This window comes from Portunus trituberculatus, chromosome 44, assembly GCF_017591435.1.
Source record: "Portunus trituberculatus isolate SZX2019 chromosome 44, ASM1759143v1, whole genome shotgun sequence".
Taxonomy (NCBI): domain Eukaryota; kingdom Metazoa; phylum Arthropoda; class Malacostraca; order Decapoda; family Portunidae; genus Portunus; species Portunus trituberculatus.
Window position 1 is genome coordinate 3053940 of NC_059298.1, and position 22035 is coordinate 3075974.

Sequence of the window (22035 nt, forward strand, 5' to 3'; positions counted from 1 at the left end):
TGTGGCGCACTGGCCCTCGACGAGCCACTTCACGTTGCCACGACAGCACTCAGGACTCAGCGAGTGTTGACCCTTGGCGGCGCCGGTCAGCATCCACTCAGGGAACGCTCAAAGGGCGTCAAGCGAGAAAGAAATCCAGGGAGAGCAACTCATCTGATGCAGTACGGCAGCCCAGACCTGGCTGGCCATGGCTAACCTTACGGGTGGTCCCCGACCGTATCCACAATACGTATAAACTAACACCAGGTATGGAAGTGTGCATGTGGTGTTACCCACTAACCACCAGCTTCACTGATGCTCAATGCAACCATGCATATAATATACAAATACATTACACAAACACTGGTAGTTCAAATAAAATCCCATGTAAGATGCTTTACTTCACGTACGTCAGCTTTTCATTCCCGCAGGTTGGTCCACTCCAATGAAGTACAGGAGGCAGATAAACAGTGCTGTAACATTCCTCTCTGCTGACACGCTATCCCTACTTCCCGTTAGTTAGCACATTAAGACAGGAAGTGAGCAGTTCGTCTCGAGGGGCAGCGCGCCACTACGTGGCCCTCGCAGGGAATACTAATTCTTGACCGCACCTCAGCAGCCATTGTATTCACACTAAAACAATGCAACGTAAATAATATCTCGTATAATTAGCAATGTATAATGCTTCTCGCTTCAAGGGAGGTGCACAGTCTCCTAGGTCTGCCGTGCACTCGTGAGAATACCACAACAGAAATACTTTAAAGAACACTTTGTATAACCAATGAGGTTAAATTTCCTTTGGTCTCGCCGTAAAAGTTACATATTTTTTCATTCTTCAAGATCCTTCCCTCGTTATTCCTAAGCACCGATATCCTCGCATAACAAATAACTCTTATTTTGACAGCATGAAGTAAAATTACGAGACGTGACCAAAGTATGAGAAGCTTGCTGACTTTTTGCTTCTCTTCTCCGAGTGTAGCACGAGATCAATTCTAAATTGCTAGTAAGCTGCTCCAGCATCTCAAAACTGAATATAACGCGAGACAAATTTGGAATAATGAAGAGGCATTTACGATATTACAGCTCACGATATAGATTGTAAAGCTGAATGTGAAGATTGCGGTGTAGGAGAATGGAGACTTCTCATGAATGTAAATGTAAGATAAGGTGACGTAATATTACGATAAGGAAAAGAAACCCAAGTGATTCTGCCATTACTTAGTGGGCAGATTTTCCTCCCGACACAGCGTGCGCCATTGTGAGGTGAAGAGCTATGATGCATCCTCATATTCTTGTCCGCAATGTTTACTGGCCAAGGCATACACCACTACCGGCCCACAGATGGAACACAGCATGTAGATTTAAATGTACCTACGTGTATATATGTATACAAAACCGTATTAACTTTCCAGAAGTACATACACACACACACACACACACACACACACACACACACACACACACACACACACACACCACAGGCAGACAAACCGGGTACACAGAGCCGGTTTCCTCCTTCCATCATGGTGTAGCCAAGACGTTGATGGTTTGTACGCGCATAACTCAAACTTCGCAGCCCCAAGACCCATCGCCGGCTGGAGGAGGAGGACCCGCGGCCAGGACGCTAACGTCCCACCATTATCGTATCTTCAACATCTCGACGCTCACTGCCCGTATAAGTTCCTCTCCTGGCGAGTCCCCGAACATTAGCTATTGGTGATTTTGAGCAACAATTAATGTTTTCTTTTTTCCAGGAAGATGGTTTGTTGGTTGGATGGATTTCCGAGCCACACACACACACACACACACACACACACACACACCTTCCTCATGTGTGTGTGTGTGTGTGTGTGTGTGTGTGTGTGTGTGTGTGTAATAATAGTAATAATGATAATGAGAATATTGAGAATAATGATAATAATAATAATAATATTATCATTATTATTATTATTATTATTATTATTATTATTATTATTGTTATCATTATCATTATTACTATTACTATTATCATTACTATTGTAACAATTATTGTCATTATTGTTGGTTATTATTATTATTATTATTATTATTATTATTATTATTATTATTATTATTGTTATTATTATCATTATTATTATTACTACTACCGTTATTATTATTATCATTAGTTTAGTTCATTTAAATTGCAGTCTTACAGCTGAAAAAAGTGTGTGTGTGTGTGTGTGTGTGTGTGTGTGTGTGTGTGTGTGTGTGTGCGTGCTCGCTCTAAGTGTCCGGACCACCTAGGCCTGCGGCATAGATCCAGTCTTTGCACGAATGAGTCGAAGTGTGGATGAACCAGAGCACACACACACACACACACGCGCGCGCGCGCGCGATGCTAATCCCTGCACTTCCTCGCTGACCGCCAGTTAGCCAAGCGAACACCAGCAGTACGAGTCGCGTCCTGTCGTGGCTCGGAGCAGCGGGCGGCGAGGATCAAGCTCAGGTGGGGGATTGAGCCAAACAGGTGGACGGGACACACTGGAGCACGTCAAGCTTCATTTTCCAGGATGACGTAATGAACCACCGTGGGACGTTCACCGAGAGCAAGGTCAGGCTAGTGGAATAGTACGAGTAACTATCGGACGAAGAACCAAGAACAGGAGAGAGGCGTGCACGAATGAAGGAGGAAGAGTAAGAAGTGAACGAGTAATGAGGGAGAAAAACAGAATCAGCTGCATGGATCAGAGGGAACAGAACCAGCTGGAGGTGGAGTGGATGGAGGGGCTGGTAGTGGGGGGGGGGAGAGTAGAGATCAGCTGGACGAGATGTGGAGGGGAGGGAGGCAGTCTGATGGCTGAGGTGAAGAAGAGGAACACTAACTGGGTGGGCGGAGGGAGACGGGGCACGGGGGGAAGGGGCGTACCAGTTCAACGTGTGAGATGGGGACGCATCAGCTGAGAGAGGCATGGAGGGCTGGGAGGAGGTACAAAGTGGGTGGAGCGAAGGAGGGGAGATTAAGAACACCTGTGGATTGAGAGGGGGAGACGACGCACTAACTGGCTGGAAAGAGGTGAGGCAAGTGGCGGACTAGATGAGCAACGAGGCGGAGGTAAAGCGAGGCGAGGCGAGGCGAGGCAAGGCAAGGCAAGGCAAGGGGGCGGTGACGGAGCCTCAGTCAGAAACACGCCAAGGGCCAAACGAGCAGCTTAGTCAGAAACACAAGTAAAAATGTTCTGTGGACATAACGTGTTTCCTGGAAGACAAAAAGAAGGACCAAGTGTTGAAGAGAAGCCAAAAAGAACACGAGGGACTAGTTAGTTCACATACCGCGCCGAGCAATGGAATCTTAAGTGGGATGAGCTGCAGGACACTTAAATGGGCAAGAGAGAGAAGAAAAAATAAAAATAAATAAAAAAGCTAGAGTAATCAATGTCAAGTACCGGCTGACAAATTACAAATAAAGTATACCTAATTAAATGGCATCATAATGAAACTCAATAACGAAGTTCTCAGAGGTATATATAAAAAGTGGTTTTACAGATATCAACACAGTATGAACTTAGAAAGTATAAGCTTGGACAAAAAAAATCAAGTAAGAATGAAGCAAGAAATACTAAGGTAATATCAACGAAACCTAAAAGAAAGCAACTGACAGAAAAATGAAAACAGAATTTTTTAAACAAGTTTGAGAGAGGAACAGAATTCCTCCACCGTCTTGTATGAAATAGTACGTGTGTAAGAGAGAGAGAGAGAGAGAGAGAGAGAGAGAGAGAGAGAGAGAGAGAGAGAGAGAGAGAGAGAGAGAGAGAGAGAATGGGGGGCGGGGGCTTGAACGGTACTCACTTATGTCTACCCGGAGGTAGGTGTTGAGCCAGGCAGGAGAAAGAACATTAACCCACTACTGACCAACCCAAGCACGCCTTACACGGTTCCCATAACATAAACACCTACTAAAACTACCGCCTGGGGATTAGAAACTGTACACAGTGGTTATTCTTTATAGTAAATAGTATGATAACTCGCAAGTGAACCGCAGGCACAACTTTAGTCAAACAAGAGAATGATCAATGACATTCAAATACAAAGAGTTGTGACGTAAATACTGAATGATTTTCTGGTGCTCTCTGGTCAGCTTTCTCGCCCAGCAGTGGCAGCGTCAGGGTGAAAAACAGCCCTACCACCACCTCCACCGCACTAGTCCCTGTGACAGTAGCAGGCGATGAACCTTCACGAGCCGCGTCACAACGATTCAACTTGAGTTGCATCCAAGCACAGGTTTCAGGTTGCCTCCTCTTGACAATTCATGCGAAAAATTTCTGATTGTAGACAGCAAGGTATCACTGCTTTCTTTTCCCCCAAGAATATGAACTAGACATCTTTTGGGCAAGTCTTAGTCTGCAAGTGTGGATAACTGCGTCGCTACTTCTTAGCCCACCATGCCTTCTTTTTATATTTCCCCACGACTACAAGAGACAAGCATGCATGTACTCACGCACACAAGTGCTTCTACGCAGTAAGATACACACACATCGTAAAAAACACCCCTCACAATTTATTCTAAAGCAGTAAAATCTTTCTTTAAGAACGTTAAACGTATCATACGTACGGCCCATCATAGATAAGGAAATATTGGGATCACAAACTCGGCAACATCTCCAGCAATACAATGATGCGAAAGAGCATGTCATTTACTTTGTCATACTTGGCGTTACAGCTTATGATTTACCTTCTATCCGTTCACTCAGAATTCATAACTATTACAATATATAACTTCTATCGAAAGAAATCACATTCAGAGATTTCAATGATGGTTTATAAAGGTATCTCTCAGCTTTGACGATTGAGAAACCTCAACAGTACATAAGTAGTAATCCCAAAACATCTGTGCTATCTGCCTCGGAGACGCACACTGCCTGCCCTGTCTTCTCTTCACTCTTCGTTCACTCATCTGACAACTATACGATATTGCGAGGTCCAGTTACCCGTAAGAGTTCACTGCTACACATCATCCGCTTTACGCTTTATTTGCTCTACACCAGGAATAATATTAACTTATTTAAAATTCGGAGTCGCTCCTTGACTCGCCTTTGCACAAGAAACCAGACCCCACACGTGTCAGGAAGGACCACGACCCCACTGTTCCACACTCGTCCTCCTTTACTCTCTGCGTTCTAGCACTTCCGCTGCTAAAGGAAACGTCCCTCGCGAGAACCACGAGGTCAAGGAAAATCATAGATGTGCTGCTGTCAGTGTCCTGAGTAGTGGTGAGGGCGGGTTTCAGGGCCATAGTAATTAAATGTTTCACTGTCATTCAAGGAAGCCGAGAGTCCTCAAGGGCGGTCGGGACCCACAGTCAGTGAAACGAGCGTGGAAACATTTGGACAGATATTCCCACGAGGGTGATGTAAGAAGAAAGATCCCACCTTGACTGCCGTCTCTCAAGGTTGTTGTCAAACTCACGGATAAGGAAGGTGTTTCTCACAGATATAGACTAAGAGGCCATGTAATGCAGTGCGATTTAATAACATTCTAGGAAATATACAATCCTACAGTGTTTGTACAAAGACTAATGATCGTAAATTATGAAGAAAACATGCTCCTTAAACAAGTTTTTTTTCTTTAAGCAAAGAAGGCAAAGAAGCAGGAGCTGGGCTACCGGGCTTACGGTAGTTTCAGGAGTTCGTAATAAGTGGTTGTCAATCATGATGCTCGTGAAGCAGCCCGCCTCAGTGGCCAAGATCCTCCTCTCTACCTCAAGTAAAAAAGAAGTCATTCATCAAGAACATAATGGTACACTAAGGTACCTAATGTCGTCAACGTGTCTTACCTTGTAGTTTCTTCTCAGTTTCCCAGAATTTTTGTAGCTCCGTAAAGTACTTATCAAGAATGAAGACTTTTGAGAGCCCTAGAGTTGCCATCCTAACGGGCGGTGTCGGGTCGGCTGCCCCAGTGGAGCGCGCGGTAGCCACCTTGGATCATAGGGCAGCTCGGGATAGGGTTCCTCACACATGGGTCGAGACTGAGGCTTGGGTCTGTGGTGCGCCCAGGCCGCTGAGCTGGCCAGACGGGGCTTCAGTAGCTATTTGTCAGTGAGCTGGTTATGCCCACTACTACCGTCTGGCCGCTGGGCTGCTCATCTCGCCGGAACCAGACACTCGCCGCTCACTACCTCGACCACCCCACGTCGGCTGTCCGGTTTACCCGCCAGCACTGTATGGCACACACGACTGTCAACTTTACCACTGTTGACACGAACACACAATTTCACCTCCGGGTACACAACTAGTGTTACATATGGCACGGAATGGGCATCATTGTACAAAATCCCTCCTGGAGCAGAACCTCCTTCCGACGCTGCCGCATCTCCGCACGCAGGCGTCACACTCTGTCGCTCTACAGTATTGACAGGCCACTAGGAATTTCCTGAATCATCGCGAGTGTGAACGACTCTGCGTCTCTCCATCTTGCTCACTGTTCACCTCACCACTAATCCAGGTGAACAACAGCCTCCCAGCCGCCGCACATGAACACAGAGGGCAGCACCATGACCGGCCCGGTCACGTGGTCTCCCAGCCACGCGCTCATTGGTTCGTAGGGAAAGCATCCACTCAGTTTATATATCGGGAAACATTAACATCCGCTTGTTATTTCCATTCGCAACAACTTAACAATGAGAACTAATATTAAAGTTTACTGTCAGTTACACATAAGTCACTTTCAGTGTTCCGTAAGAGTAATCTTCCCGACACTCTACTAAGGAAAAAAACAGTACATGGCATCTCTGCGCCAGGTACCCTCCCGTAGAGATGACGGTGGGAGGAATGGGCGCCGCATACAGAATAACACGACCAAGCTACCATCCTCGGGGGCATCTGACCACCCCGTGTCCCGGTCCCTACATTCTTGGCTTCCTAGATATGCCAGGTCCACACCCACGCCCACACTGAGCACAGGCCACAGCTCCGCCTGTAACCCATTTCCCAACTCACTGCAGCTCAGAGAGAGAAATAAATCAAGGTTGTAATCTGGCCATCTTGTCACCCCCTGATGGCCTGAACTCCTCCCAGCATCGGCACGGGGCTATGGGTCTTGAGGAGGGGCGATGGAAGGACGACACCCCCATACCAAGTGGCCCAGACATGATAACAGATTCTAGAGTAGGGTAGGTATGGTGCGCCTGCTGCCCAGCCCTCCCTCAGACTCCTCGCTCTCCTCCGTCCACCCAGACCCTCCAACCTAGATCGCCTGCTCGCCTGCCCGCAGGCCGCCCACCCGCTCGCTGGACTTCCCACCCCCCCTCTCCTCGAACTTACCATCTCAATCTTTCACAGCCGAACACGTGATGCGTCAACAATATCGTTACACACACTAGAGGAACGAGAGAATGTTCTGCGTAACGCCTTTCCTCGTGCACTTCCACACTTACCTCATAGTCACACCTTGCCATGACATCATCATCGCAGAAATCTTCCTGTTGCATCACTGCCATTTATCAGATGACAGCCAATGGGGCTAGAGGGCACCACTCCTCCTCCACTGCGGAGCTGCGAACACTCAATATTCTTGTCGCTGTCTTCCATTATGTTTGTCAGTAAAAGAAAATGGTGTGGCATTAACACCTTTGAATGCTCAGGGGCACTTCTGTATAATCGAGTCGAGTCGTTTCTCTCAACACCAGAGCCACGGCTGCGTCAGCGTGACCATGGCCCTCCTTACATTAGCACGCGTAGGGCTGGTGACGGCGGTGAGTCGCCACACAAGTACAACATATATACTTAATAGAGAGAGAGAGAGAGAGAGAGAGAGAGAGAGAGAGATATTGACGTTCGCATTACCCACTCATAGTGAAACCACGCATGGTTTTCAAGGTTTTATGATAGCAGTAATAAATGTCCGGAAGAAGGACCATTTGTATCAATCGGTGTAAGTTATCCACCTCTCTCTACCTCGCACGCAGCGCTAAGGTGTTATGCAGCGTTACGAAGATACAGTAAAGGAAGACAAGTGTGTGTGTGTGTGTGTGTGTGTGTGTGTGTGTGTGTGTGTGTGTGTGTGTGTGTGTGTGTGTGTGTGATTAACTCTCTGCTGAGTGTTGAATGAAGATTTTGTCAGAGTCATTGAGTTTGTTAGGAGCATTATGTTAACCAGCATGCAATGATAGACGCTCAAATCAGTCAACGTACAAAATCTTCATCACATACACACACACGATAAAAAAAAAAAAAAAGAACCACCGAAAGCGAAAAAATAATAAATTCGCACTCTCACCTGCCCTCGTCTCACTGAACTTTCATCAGGAACGCATCAACAACACTCAATCAACAGCTGACTATAAACAAACCGCCACGCCTACTACACCTTAAATAATCATTGTGGTCGCGTAGCAGGATGAACCAAACCAGCCTAGCTACCCCCACTCCACACCAATGCCATACCACTCATTACAAGCCCGTCACGTATTGGTATCATCCATGTCCTTTTATACACGGGACGGAAGGGCCAATCTCGCCAACATCCAGACCTCAATAAACCGGAATGGAGCCTCTTGCCTGCTCAGCTGCGGAGTGGGACTGTTATAGGACTTTCCTTGGGGCAAGTTTATTTAAGATCCAGTGAAAAGAACCTGTTCCAGCGGCCCATTCTTTGTACGCAGCCATTCTTCTGGGGGACATTCTCCTCGCCGCCATAAAACTAGGAAGGGAACTGGCTCGGAGGGGAGAGTGATGAGGACGGTAGGTGTATGGGGTAACATTAGTATATGGCTGGGCGGCTTACCTCTGGTTCTTGCAGGTGTACCATTGTGTGGGGCTGAACAAACCCGAGGGTGTCCCTGGCCGGCGTCATAAAGTGAGCCCCGCGGAGTTGGGGTAAGACGGACAGATGAACTTCGTACTCGGAGTAACACCCAGGATGGCCGCCGCAGTTAAGTCAATAGGTGGTGTGGACGCGTAATTCTACCTGTGGGTGGTCTGGTCCGAGAGGTGACTGAGCGGTGGACGTATTTGGCGGGTCAGTGTCATTAGGCTGGCGGGAGGCTTGTGGGAGTGACGCGAGGCTGAGAATAATGCAGAAGGTTGAAGCTCGATGAATGGAGAATAGTGAAATATAGAATGATGTTTCTGGGGAGAGCACGTGTGTGGATGCCTGGCTGGCTCAGAGGAACACTCGTGCAGTCAGAAGCATGTGGAATAGCAGGTGTAGAGAAGGTTTGTCTATGCGGAAGGAATACTGGTTCTTAATTGGAGGAGTATGGTTGTCTGCTATGTGGGTATCTTGCGACCCCTCCCCCACCTCTTCCACCACTTCTCTTTCTCGGTGCACTGGTTGTGGGAAAGTAAATTGTTGAATCAACAGGAACACACACACACACACACACACACACACACACACACACACACACACACACACACGCACGCACGCACGCACGCACACACACACACACACACACACACACACACACACACACACACACACACACACACACACACACACACACACACACACACACACGTCATTCCTCAGTTTATTAAGTAAGGTTTGGTGAATGCGTGGTGTGTGAGTACACATATACGTATTCATTCATTCACACACACACACACACACACACACACACACACACACACACACACACACACACAGAAGAGGAGGATGCTACTAACACCTGGAGGAGTCAGACCAACAAACACTGCCTCACCCCTAAACACCTGAGATGCCCCCCTGAACTCAGCATTCGCCTCAGTCTTGCTTTTACTCATGGACAAATTCCTCCCGCCTTAGTTACGGAATAGAACAATTTAGCTAATGTGTATTGTGTACGCTAGCAGCATTAACTACATTCTCGGGAGAGGTTGTGGGGGAGGGGAAGGGAGTGGGGAGATGTGGAGACGGAGGGAAGAGGGAAGGGTGTAGGGGAGACGTGTTGGGGAGGTAGTGAGAGGGTGTCACCCGTGCGCGGACCCTAGATGGCGGTACAGATGTGCTGGGAATGGCCGTGAGGGTACAAACAAATGTCCCTCCTTGCCCTATACACTCACACACGTTACTGCGGTGAGTGAGAGCAAGAGCGGGCACTCTTAAACACACACACACACACACACACACACACACACACACACACACACACACACACACACGCCCGGTAGCTCAGTGGTTAGAGCGATGGCTTCACAAGCCAGAGGACCGGGGTTCGATTCCCCGGCCGGGTGGAGATATTTGGGTGTGTCTCCTTTCACGTGCAGCCCCTGTTCACCTAGCAGTGAGTAGGTACGGGATGTAAATCGAGGAGTTGTGACCTTGTTGTTCCGGTGTGTGGTGTGTGCCTGGTCTCAGGCCTATCCGAAGATCGGAAATAATGAGCTCTGAGCTCGTTCCGTAGGGTAACGTCTGGCTGTCTCGTCAGAGACTGCAGCAGATCAAACAGTGAAACACACACACACACACACACACACACACACACACACGGCTCTAACCTTCCTATTCACAGCTATACTCAATCATAACAACAACAACAACAACAACAACAAGCAACAGCAAAAACAACAACAACAACAAGCAAAACCCACAAAACAACTACACAAAACCATCATATTACTAAAAAAAAAAAAAGGGGGGAGGAAACTAAATTTCAACTCTTATTTCTTACTGCTCGGGAGGAGTTAGAAAGTGTAATGCCATTTGATGCAGAAGGAGCGGCGATTCTCACCCCACTTAACAGGGATGTCCCACTTCCCGTTAAACTTCCTAGTAAGGACTTCCGCGTATTGGTCGTCATTTATTCCGCTCACAGACAGGGCGGACGGAGCATAGCAGTGCGTGTGTGCATGAGAGAGAGAGAGAGAGAGAGAGAGAGAGAGAGAGAGAGAGAGAGAGAGAGAGAGAGAGAGAGAGAGAGAGAGAGAGAGAGAGAGAGAGAGAGAGAGAGAGAGAGAGAGAGAGATGGGGGGGATAGACCACAAGGCAGATAGGCAGAGATAGCCAAATAGATATATAGAGAAATAAACAGCCAGACAGACAGACAGACAGGTAGGCAGGTAGGAAAGCAGGCAGTCAGTCAGATAGGCAAGCAGGGTGGCAGTCTGTCAGTCAGTCAGGCAGGCAGGCAGAGAGAGAAATAGGAAAGAAATGGAATAATTCACCACTTCCAATAGGAGTCGAAGTTATTGTTGAAGTTGTCGTCCAGCAAGTAACAGAAGATGTCATTGGCAAGGTTAAATAAATGATGCGTGTGTGAAATTAAAATGAGTTATGTTCAGCTTTTGTTCAATTAAAGAAAAGGGAAAAAATCTACAATAAAGCAAAGTAGTGTTCAAAACTAAAGGGATATTAAACTTCCACGAATAACTATATAATTCTTGAAATCTGAAAAAAGAACACGAAAAAAAAAATAGGGATAAACTCATCCCCCCTTCAATAATAAAAAAAAGGAAACTATGGCGTGGCATCAATCGTTCTAATTTAATTGAAATGAGAGAATGCCAAACGTCGACAATAAGCAAAGTTAAATGTTAAAACGCAAGGAGAGCAAAGAAGCGTAGGGTAGATGGATGCAGCAGCACAAAGCTGACTTGTATCTTTTAAACACTCTTTTCTGTCACTACGACCGTCAAGCATCCTATTATTGTCCTTACATTTCTCCCTCAATGAAACCACCACAGTTATCTCCTCTGTCAAAGTACTGTTCTTCAGTCTGCATCGAGAACCAGCCATCATTACCATCGTTGTATCTACGACACTACTTACAACACGATTCACTGCAACAAATACGACCATTAGCAGCACTCTCCCCCAATGTAAAAGCAGTAGTAACACAATCGTTGAATATTTACAAATACCTCAGTAATATTCTCATATCTATGCACACAAATTAGACAATCCATTCCAGAGATGAAACACACGACATGTTTTCACAGCAAGTGTGGCGGTTGTCTGGCCAACACTCCAGAGCCACTTACTGACAGCTTCTTTGGCGTCATGTAAAGGAGTCCCTGCTCAGGAGTCCCTCCACACATCGCGAACGAGGAGCCTAAGAGGATGTCACTTCAGTATCCTGTCAAGTACCTATTGTAAATGCAACAACTGTTTGAATAATGCAGATAATGTACATCAGATGTACATCCACTTAGCGAAAGACGCAACGTCGAGCGGTAGATACCAGCCTTACTGTGACGGTCCCGCTCACGACGATAAGCTAAGTACAAACAAGTGTCGGGGCCAAGTAGTTACCCACTCGGCCTCATCCATGTCAATCCCTGGACACGTGTCCCAGTCAGCGATACCTGTAACCTGGTCACCTTTGCCAGAACCAAAAGTTGGGAAAGAATTTCCTGACTAAACAATGAATCTCACAAAGCTGAGCCTCCATCAGATTCCACGAGATTTTAGAATCGCGTGGTGGCGGCGTGAATCAGCTTGTTAGAGTTACTGGTGACAATAAGACTTCTTGTGGAATTACCGTCTTCCAAGGATGAAGCTTAGTTCGTCTTCCAAGCAGGCGGCTTAGTTCCCTGACGAAACAATATCAAGCATCTTATGGTCCCCCACTGTTTTGCCGTCTAAAGGTGCAAATCACCCGCAGGCGTCATCCTCACCGTCCATCTCGTCTAACGCCTTCTTCCCTTCCCCTTCGTGGAAGCCGCGGCACATACCAACACACAACACATCACGACTCTCGCTACTTCACTTGTAAAGAACCACGGGACCACTTTCAGAGCCCCGGGTCATCTCACTAAATAACACTTTCCTAGTAACTTAAAAGTCAACATAAAAATGATAAAGAACACATGATAACATAAAAAAAAAAAATTTAAACCACCAAACTCCACCCAAGGTAGCAGCTCCACCATTAGCTCTTCGTGGCGGTGACTCCGCCCCCTACACAGACAAGCCTGTCCGCCATCAACGATTTCTCTTGATAATCAGCGAGTGAACATTCGCAATGCAACACCAAGAATAATAAAGATGTGAAGTTTATCTGCGTAAGACCGTAGGCAGCGGCCGCTGAGGTGGAGGAGAGGAGCCCTGCGGCACAACCACCATACATAGGGGAGCGCGGCGGCGGGATGATAGTACTTTGTCTTGAAGAGGAGGGTAATGGCGACGCGGGAACAGAAAGACGCAAATGAGGTAGAGGAGGCGAGGAGCGCGGACGCGGTCAAGGACAGACCCACGCCATACAGCATCCCTCCGTCTTAGATCTGTCCTTAGATCCTGCCGCTTCTTTATGCTGGCGGAAGACGATCTCAGACCAAGGCGCTTGTGTTTGCGTCATTACCTTCAGGTCGGCGGCGCTACCTGTCCACACTCAAACCTCAAACAAGCACCGACACAATTCACACCAGGAGAAACTCACCTTCATGGATACTTTATGAAAGCTTCAGTTTGGACGAGTAACTTATATAACTTAAATTTCTGTCAGAGAGCGTCAGAGCTGCTTGATTCAATAGTGTAAAAGGCATCTGGTTCATCATGTGTATGTTGCAACACTGAAACAATGTGTTACGGCTTAAAAGTAGGAAAAAGGTTTTATCCCTTCCTCCTCGCCCACAATGCCCTCCTGGCGGCCGGCGTTGCGTGCGAGGCGCTACTCAGTAATCCTTACCCTTCGCATGCAGGGCGGGAGTCTGGACCGCCAGGGAAGCCAGAACGAGCCTCTGGTATCTCCCCTCACGTGGCAGCCTGATGCAATATGACCTCTTTCTCAACCTGAGGCGCTTCATCATGATTCTTCGACCTCACCGAGAGATCGAAAGGTTGAGTCTTCGCACTGAGTCTTTCTAACCACCTGACACAAAGATTAGCATGAGACTGCACGCCACCAAGGTCAGGCTAGTCGTTGCAAAGACTGAGGCAGCTACTCACACAACAAAAGGTAATTTCGGTGGAATGAAACAGCACGTAGAGGGACTCCTCCTACATCCTCTCTTTTCCTTCCTCACGAGTAAAACAATAATTATAAAGTATAATCATATAATATCAATATTTGTAACCACGCCTTCCCAGCCAAAACATTCGCAGTGCTTTAAATGATTAATTCTTACATAAAAGTATGATATAAAGTACACCAGAGAGGTTTAGCAGCAAAAAAATTCCACTTTACAATTCCATAATGAAAACGCAACTCTTCGCGTCCTGCAGGAAAGAGGATTCATGTACAGCGTGACCAGGCAAGCGACTTAGGAGTGGAAGCCCGGAGAGAGGCAAGGTGAGAAGGTATGGAAGGAAAGGCAGTAGAAAAAAACAAAGACGTGTGACGGGATCAACCACCACCAGCGTCGGTCGTCAGAGCAAATAATCTAGAAGGCGTCTCCCTCATTATGAGAACCGTGGCGCGCTAGGCTGCTCCATTCAATCTACATGCGCCAGGCAACCCGACACATCACAACGGTGCGGAACTGAACTGTGGCGTGATTCAGCGAGTGATTTTAAGTTCTGATGGACCGGAAAACAACATTCTTTTTGTTTCTTTAATTTTATCGTCCCTGGGTTCATAAAGTCAGAAAAATTACATAAAACAATCGTAATTCATCAACAAAATTCAAATTAATCCACTAAATAATTAATGATTAAGCAAGAATCAATTGTTCACTTGTTAACTCTCACAGTATTTCACGTGCTTGTATTGTAGCAGAATATAATTTTTATCCAATGCCACTGAATTATATACATATTCTCTAATTCCAAAACTGTTTGAAAGGAAAACAATAAAACAATATACAACTCTGATTTTATTTCCGTTTAACACTACGCCAAATTCCTAACTACTTGAAAATAATTTCAGACTCTCACTTCTCGCTTTACGAAGTCCACTTTCCATCAGCAGGAGGAAAAAAGACGAGGGGAGGGAGGGCGGTAAGTAAATCGCCAGGTAGTGACAGGCGGGCACAGGTGAGGGGCTGATGCTATCGTGCTCCTCGGGTCGTGTCATCTTTGCCATAAATAAACGCAGCCTCCAGCTAGACCGGCAAACACCCAAGACTCCACACACACAAACACTCACGCGCGCACGCACCCGTCTCCATTCCCCACACACACACGTCTGCTCCCTCGACACTGGGTTCACAAATACACTGCAAATGTTAAGTCATTTCAGAACATTTGATAAATAAAAAAACTGCATAAAAAGTTGTTCGTTTGTTTGTTTACCTCAAACAAATAACGTGTCTATTTTTTTTCTTGTATAAAAACACCACAAGAATTTGTAATATAAAATGCACCAGCCAACCTGCACTGACATTTTGAAAAAAAAAAAATTGCATGCAATGCAACAAGGCACACGTAACATGGGAACAAAGAGACAGACATAGACATGCAAACCTAGAAACAAATACACATAAAAGTAGACATGGAGCAGACACACACACCTAGCGCAAAAAGTTTATAACAAAGAAAAAAAATTACTGGAAAAAAAAAAACAGCGATCAAAACACTTTACACATCGCTGATTCGGGTTTCAATTTTCTTTGCTCGTCTTTGGCTTGTTGGTAATTTGTGAGGCAATGATGTGTAATTAACAATATTGGTCCGAAAACAGCAAAGGTGAAGTCCAGCCCTGAAACAGCCGTGGGATCAGCTCTGTACACTGTCTCCACTGCCTTGTTTTCTTTATTGACTGCTGACTTTTGCTGTCTGGTGCCTGCGGTATTGTGGCTCGCAGATGGCTGTGTTGTTGTTATTGTTGTTATTGTTTTTGCTGCCGCTATTGTTGTTGTTGTTGTTGTTGTTGTTGTTGTGGTGGTGGTGGTGGTGGTGGTGGTGATGATGATGATGATGATGATGATGATGATGATGATGATGATGATGATGATGATGATGATGATGATGATGATGATGATGATGATGAAGGCGTTCCTGATGCTTCATATTGTTCATCACTTAATCAATAAAAATTTTCCTCCCTTCTCTTATTTCTTCGAATTATTCGTTTTCCTTATTTTTGAGTTGAATATCCCACTTCCTGCATGTCACCTATAATTGTTCCACCTTCTCACTCCTGACTCGACCAGCACTCCCTGGAGTTCTATCAAAATGCAGATACACTGCTGCTCACAATGGGCCAAAGAAACAAACGAGTTTTTAAATAAAAGATTCTGTGAGCACCACCACATACACAATATTAATGATGTTTACTAATCGTTGAATTGTTACATTGCGTTGATGAAAGAGTTATTTTCGACACGTCTAAATAGTTGCCACATGCATAGAATATTAATCGCAAATGAAAGTACGTACTTAGTATTACGTCTGGCAATACTGTGGGCTTGTTCACTTCTAACAAATGGTAGAAATCTTTTCGGCTTATTAATATTTCTGAGGCGCTGGTGGTTGCCCGTGCAGGCGTAGACACGTGTATTTATAGTGGTGCCTGTAGTGGACCCCTGCCAGACTCCCCCTGGTGCCATTCCGGCTTGACCTGAATGGCAATCACACATTTGGTACCTGTGGGTGATTTTAGGCCACTCAACAACGGAACATGGCACCACCAGCGGGCATGCACGGCGAGGGTGCGCCCATCACTTCAGCGCTGACCACGCGGGCAGCGCTTCCTGATGTAATTACGTATGCTAATACACGGTCCACCCTGTGTTCTTTTGCAGAGAGAGAGAGAGAGAGAGAGAGAGAGAGAGAGAGAGAGAGAGAGAGAGAGAGAGAGAGAGAGAGAGAGAGGAACATCAATGAAAATTTGTAAATTTAAACCTTTTCATTTACAGCAATAATAAAATGAGCTCTCAGTCAAATTTTGGAAATTCGAGATTCAAGCTAGTGAGCATGAAAGCAATTAACACCACTGCACGCACGAAAGAAAAAAAACAACAAGCATTTTGTGGCTTTTATCAGCAGAATCACATTGCTGAAGAATGTCTGACAAAAATTAAGGGGAGACATGTTGAAGGCATATGAAGTTCTATGCACTTCAAATACAAATTAAAACATGTTTTTTTTTAACCTTATATACAATTTGAAAAATAAATGTTGTTAGAACACGACTTAATGTTATGTTGAGGGCGCTCTGACGAAAAAATTTCTGGTCGCCCCTCCACGCTCTCACCTCTGGATTACTATTTGACAATTTCACCATCAAATTTTGTCATTACAGGGTTGGCTGTAACTGTTCAGTGTTACTCAGACACAAAAAGGAAATATCCAGAGAAGATAAGGAGAGGTCAGGAACAGGCTTGCACTGCACCGTTGTTCCCACTATGAACTGTATCTCTCCACCAGCGTTTTGCAGCCGTAGAAGCAGGTTTATACTGCCTACCTCATATATTTTTCTTCCTTCCACCAAGTTGATGCCACAGACAGGACCACCCAGCTTCTTCAAAACTATCTGATGACGAGGTGCGGCGCCCATCACACCCTGTCCTCACACTCTCGCCGAGGCCTTCCTTCAAGTCATTCAAATGAAAGCAGCGCATGAAACACAAATAGAAGAATCTGAACGTCAGCTAAGAGTTGCTTACGAGACAAGTACATGTGGAAGCTTTGATGACTCGCGTGATGTGTTCAACAGGAGGAAAAGGATTCACTTACACAACAATGTTTTAACTCAAGAGGATAAGGAGCATAATGTTTTGGAGAATGAACTAATAATGACAAGGGTGTACCATGAGTTTGTCGCATTATGAACGAATGCTTCTCCCATATGAATATAATTACGAAAAACTGTTACCACTTTGTTATATTATGTAAGCGGCCTCTGCTTCCCTTGTCCCGCATCACAAGTCCTATGTGGCGGAAATGACGCGGCACGGCGGGTCTCCTGACCTCTGAGGCACCGCTGTGTGTGTGTGTGTGTGTGTGTGTGTGTGTGTGTGTGTGTGTGTGTGTGTGTGTGTGTGTGTGTGTGTGTGTGTGTGCATGAAACCTCGGAGTGACGCCATCTCCCTCCGCTGGTGGACGTGGCGTCACTGTCCTCTCTCTCTCTCTCTCTCTCTCTCTCTCTCTCTCTCTCTCTCTCTCTCTCTCTCTCTCTCTCTCTCTCTCTCTCTCTCTCTCTCTCTCTCTCTCTCTCTCTCTCTCTCTCTCTCTCTCTCTCTCTCTCCTTATTTCCTACTTAGTCTCTCTGCCACATAGCTCATCTCCATATTACAGCGGTTGAGCCTGTACCTTCCAAACGGGTGCTATTCACTGATATATATCTAACTATTTATATATATATTATATATATATATATATATATATATATATATATATATATATATATATATATATATATATATATATATATATATATATATATATATATATGCATGTATACGTGCACACAAATGTTACTTAAACATAAATGCAAAGATCATTAGTTTTGAAAAAAAAAAAAAGGACAGTGAACCATAAGAATGCTATGAATATTGATTATTTAATAAAAAAAAAAAAGTGTGAAATGCAAAACACTCAATAATAAATGAAGAATGAAGGCGAAAATTTAACGTGTGAAGAGATGCAACATAGTGACGAGGAGAAGACTGACTAAAGAGAGTTTAAGAGCAAGAGTGGGTGGTGGACGCAGGCCTCGAGGGAAGAAGTGGAGAAGAGGAAGAATGTGGAGGAGGGAGGGAGGGACGGTGGGAGGTATGAAAGCGGGGTCAAACACGTAGCGGCTCTCAAGAGAGGTGACCTGGTCTCTCTATGTGTGTATGAATGTGTACCCGTGTCTGTGTGTGTGTGTGTGTGTGTGTGTGTGTGTGTGTGTGTGTGTGTGTGTGTGTGTGTGTGTGTGTGTGTGTGTGTGTGTGTGTGTGTGTGTGTGTGTGTGTGTGTGTGTGTGTGTGTGTGTGTGTGTGTGTGTGTGTGTGTGTGTGTGTGTGTGTGTGTGTGGACGAATGTGTGGGTGTTTGGAATATCAATGTCTGCGAAGGTTTACCAAAGGACATTCAGGGGAGTGCACTTCCCTGCATTAGTGGACATCGCCTGCTGTCTCTCTCTTTTTTCATGGTTGCGTGCTGGCATGTGTAGGTCAGTGCCTCAGTGCCTACCTGTGCATGTACGTAGATAACTGCAGTGTGAAACTAAGCATCACACACTCACTACTTTCTGTACACGTTGGTAATTTTGAATGCATGTGTAATTAATTCTCTTTTTATCAATGTATTTTTTTCTGTATGTTTATACAAAAACTAATAAATAACCAGTTCTAGATGTGTAAAAATGAAAAAAAAATGAATTTTTAATATTGATATGTATTTTTTTACTTTATATCGTATGTGTATGCGTAAAATTTTATGTGGAGATTTATTATTGAGTTTTTTGAGGTTTTGAGAGTAGAGTTTTGTATTGAGACTGCAAGCGTGGTTTAAGAGACTAGATTTAAGTGTGTGTGTGTGTGTGTGTGTGTGTGTGTGTGTGTGTGTGTGTGTGTGTGTGTGTGTGTGTGTGTGTGTGTGTGTGTGTGTGTGTGTGGCAACAATAGGCGGGGAGTGAGGCAGAGCGGCGCCATGGCAATATAACATGTATGTATGCAAATAAGCAGAGTGGCGGAGCGAGATAATGGTCCGCGAGGTGAATGAAATGAATGACAAGTGTCGCCCGGCATGTGCAAAACAGTTCTTGTCCTGGCGAGAGCGACGACACTGGTGAGAGGTGCAGGTGTGGCAGCGGCGATGGCGGCACACTTGGCATGCCCGCACACCAGCAGGCAGGCGGCGCAGGCCACGACCAGCCGGGTGTGTGTGAAGAAAGGGAGTGGCGGGAAGACGCTTTGAATGGGAAGCAGCCGTACACACACACACACACACACACACACACACACACACACACACACACACACACACACACACACACACACACACACACACACACACACACACACACACACACACCAGATAGTGCAGTAAATAAAAATACATATCAGCTTGCAGCACCTTGACAAGGGTCAACGAATATAAATAAAACAATTGCATATGAAAACAGTACATTCTCTCTCTCTCTCTCTCTCTCTCTCTCTCTCTCTCTCTCTCTCTCTCTCTCTCTCTCTGCCAAGGAAAAACAGACGAATCTCTCCGCTGCATCCCGAGGACAGTGAGAAGCAGCAACATTAGTAGGATCAGCAGAGCGCAGACGCTCCAGAAACTATGAATGAAGCAGTGCGTCCAGGGCAAGACGAGGGAGGAGAGCTGTGTCTGAGAAAGAAGAGGAAAAACAACACAATTCCTGCTGCCCTTCCAAAGAAAATAAGTATCACTCATGATGGACAAACGGGATCTCACGGAACAGACAAGACAGCTGGATAACCTGGGGAAATTTGGGTAAAGGCAACAAAAGATGAGAGGGTAGGCTGCAATTACTGATTCAATGAAACTGTGTCGGCGGCCTGGCGGGCAGCATACAGGTGAAGCTAGGAACAGGTTAATGACCTAAACACTTCAAGATAACCTTTTTTTTCCCTTCTTCCTAACATGGTAAGACGTGGAGCTCCTAGACTCTTAAAAGCCAGTGGCTATGATTTGAAACTCACTCGAAATGAGGCACGAGAAAGCAGCTAGCCGCCTTCCATCCCCCAACACTTCATCACTTATTCAATGTCAGCTGCATTGTTGAGTTTTTAACCTGCCTTCTCTCATTCCCATCCATCCTACTTCCCCCACCTCTCTCTCTCTCTCTCTCTCTCTCTCTCTCTCTCTCTCTCTCTCTCTCTCTCTCTCTCTCTCTCTCTCTCTCTCTTCGCACACACACACACACACACACACACACACACACACACACACACACACACACACCACGTAGTGTAGTGGTTAGCACGCTCGGCTAACAACCGAGAGGGGCCGGGTTCGAATTCCGAAAAGCGGCGAGGTAAATGGGTAAGCCTCTTAATGTGTATAGCCCCTGTTCACCTAGCAGTAAATAGGTACGGGATGTAACTCGAGGGGTTGTGGCCTCGCTTTCTAAGTATGTGGAGTGTGTTGTGGTCTCAGCCTTACCCGAACATCGGTCTATGAGCTCTGAGCTCGCTCCATAATGGGGAAGGCTGGCTGGGTGACCAGCAAACGACCGTGGTGAATTACAGAAGAAAAAAATCTCAAATTGTATTCTACCACTGGTTTCTTCGCAGTGAACCGCATTTCCTCACAGTTCACGGGTCTTTCTAATCTCCCAGCACCAATTGACCCATCAACACCTCCATAAACACACACACACATCTCCTCTCAAGGTCTTTCATAATCAAGATAGAGGAGCAAAGCAAGAAAACATCATTTCATTCTTGTCGATGCCATGAAAATAGTGGCAATTAGAGAGAGAGAGAGAGAGAGAGAGAGAGAGAGAGAGAGAGAGAGAGAGAGAGAGAGAGAGAGAGAGTACACAGTTACTTGCAGGATGACACACGGAATGCAGATTTCTTTGTTATTCTCTGCATTTCTTTCTATAACATTCTTCTTCAACACACCACATCAGCATACTCGTCAGTCACTCACACACACACACACACACACACACACACACACACACACACACACACACACACACACACACACACACACACACAAGCTTCCTGAAGAATGAAACCGAATTACACGGTGACCAGAGGAGTCATCGGCCCACTGCTGCACGCATTCCGTACTAATATTAGCGGACAAAAAGGTGTGGCGGGTCGGGAGAGTGTAACCCGACACAGCTGTTGAGTGCGGAGCCGGTGTTACCCTGGCCCGCTTGGCTAAATGAAACGGCAAGCTGCGAATCTCACGTGCAATTTATCCCGACTTACAGGTTGTGTGATACCTTAATGACTCGCCACTGATCGCCGCCTCTCTTTCTTCATGCACAGCCGGACACAAACGCACACGCTCTGGCCTCAGGTTACTTTCCGAGGCGCACGTAAACTACAGTAGCTTGCGTAACAATCACCATGGAGAAAGAGAGAAAAAAAGAAAACACCAGGGGCAGTTAACGCGAAGGGCACCAAGAAACCTCACGCTATGCCTGGTGACTGACGAGGAACACGGTAGAGTTACTGTTATGTTTTGATGAGTCTTCTCCAGTACTGAGATAAAAGCTGCTGCTGTTGTTGTTGTTGTTGTTGTTGTGATGATGATGATGATGATGATGATGATGATGATGACCAAAAACACCATCTCACCACCACTCATCACGACAGCAAGAGGACAC

General features: G+C 45.8%; 1 protein-coding gene across 1 annotated transcript in view; it reads right to left on the reverse strand.

Moving 5' to 3' along the window:
• Positions 1-6511, reverse strand: part of LOC123518706 (unconventional myosin-IXb-like) — a 104239-nt gene extending 97728 nt beyond the window's left edge. Inside the window, 1 exon segment of the mRNA XM_045279704.1 lies at positions 5771-6511. Coding sequence (XP_045135639.1) covers positions 5771-5861 — 91 coding nt within the window. The 5' untranslated portion in view covers positions 5862-6511.
• Between the last annotated feature and the right edge of the window lie 15524 nt (positions 6512-22035).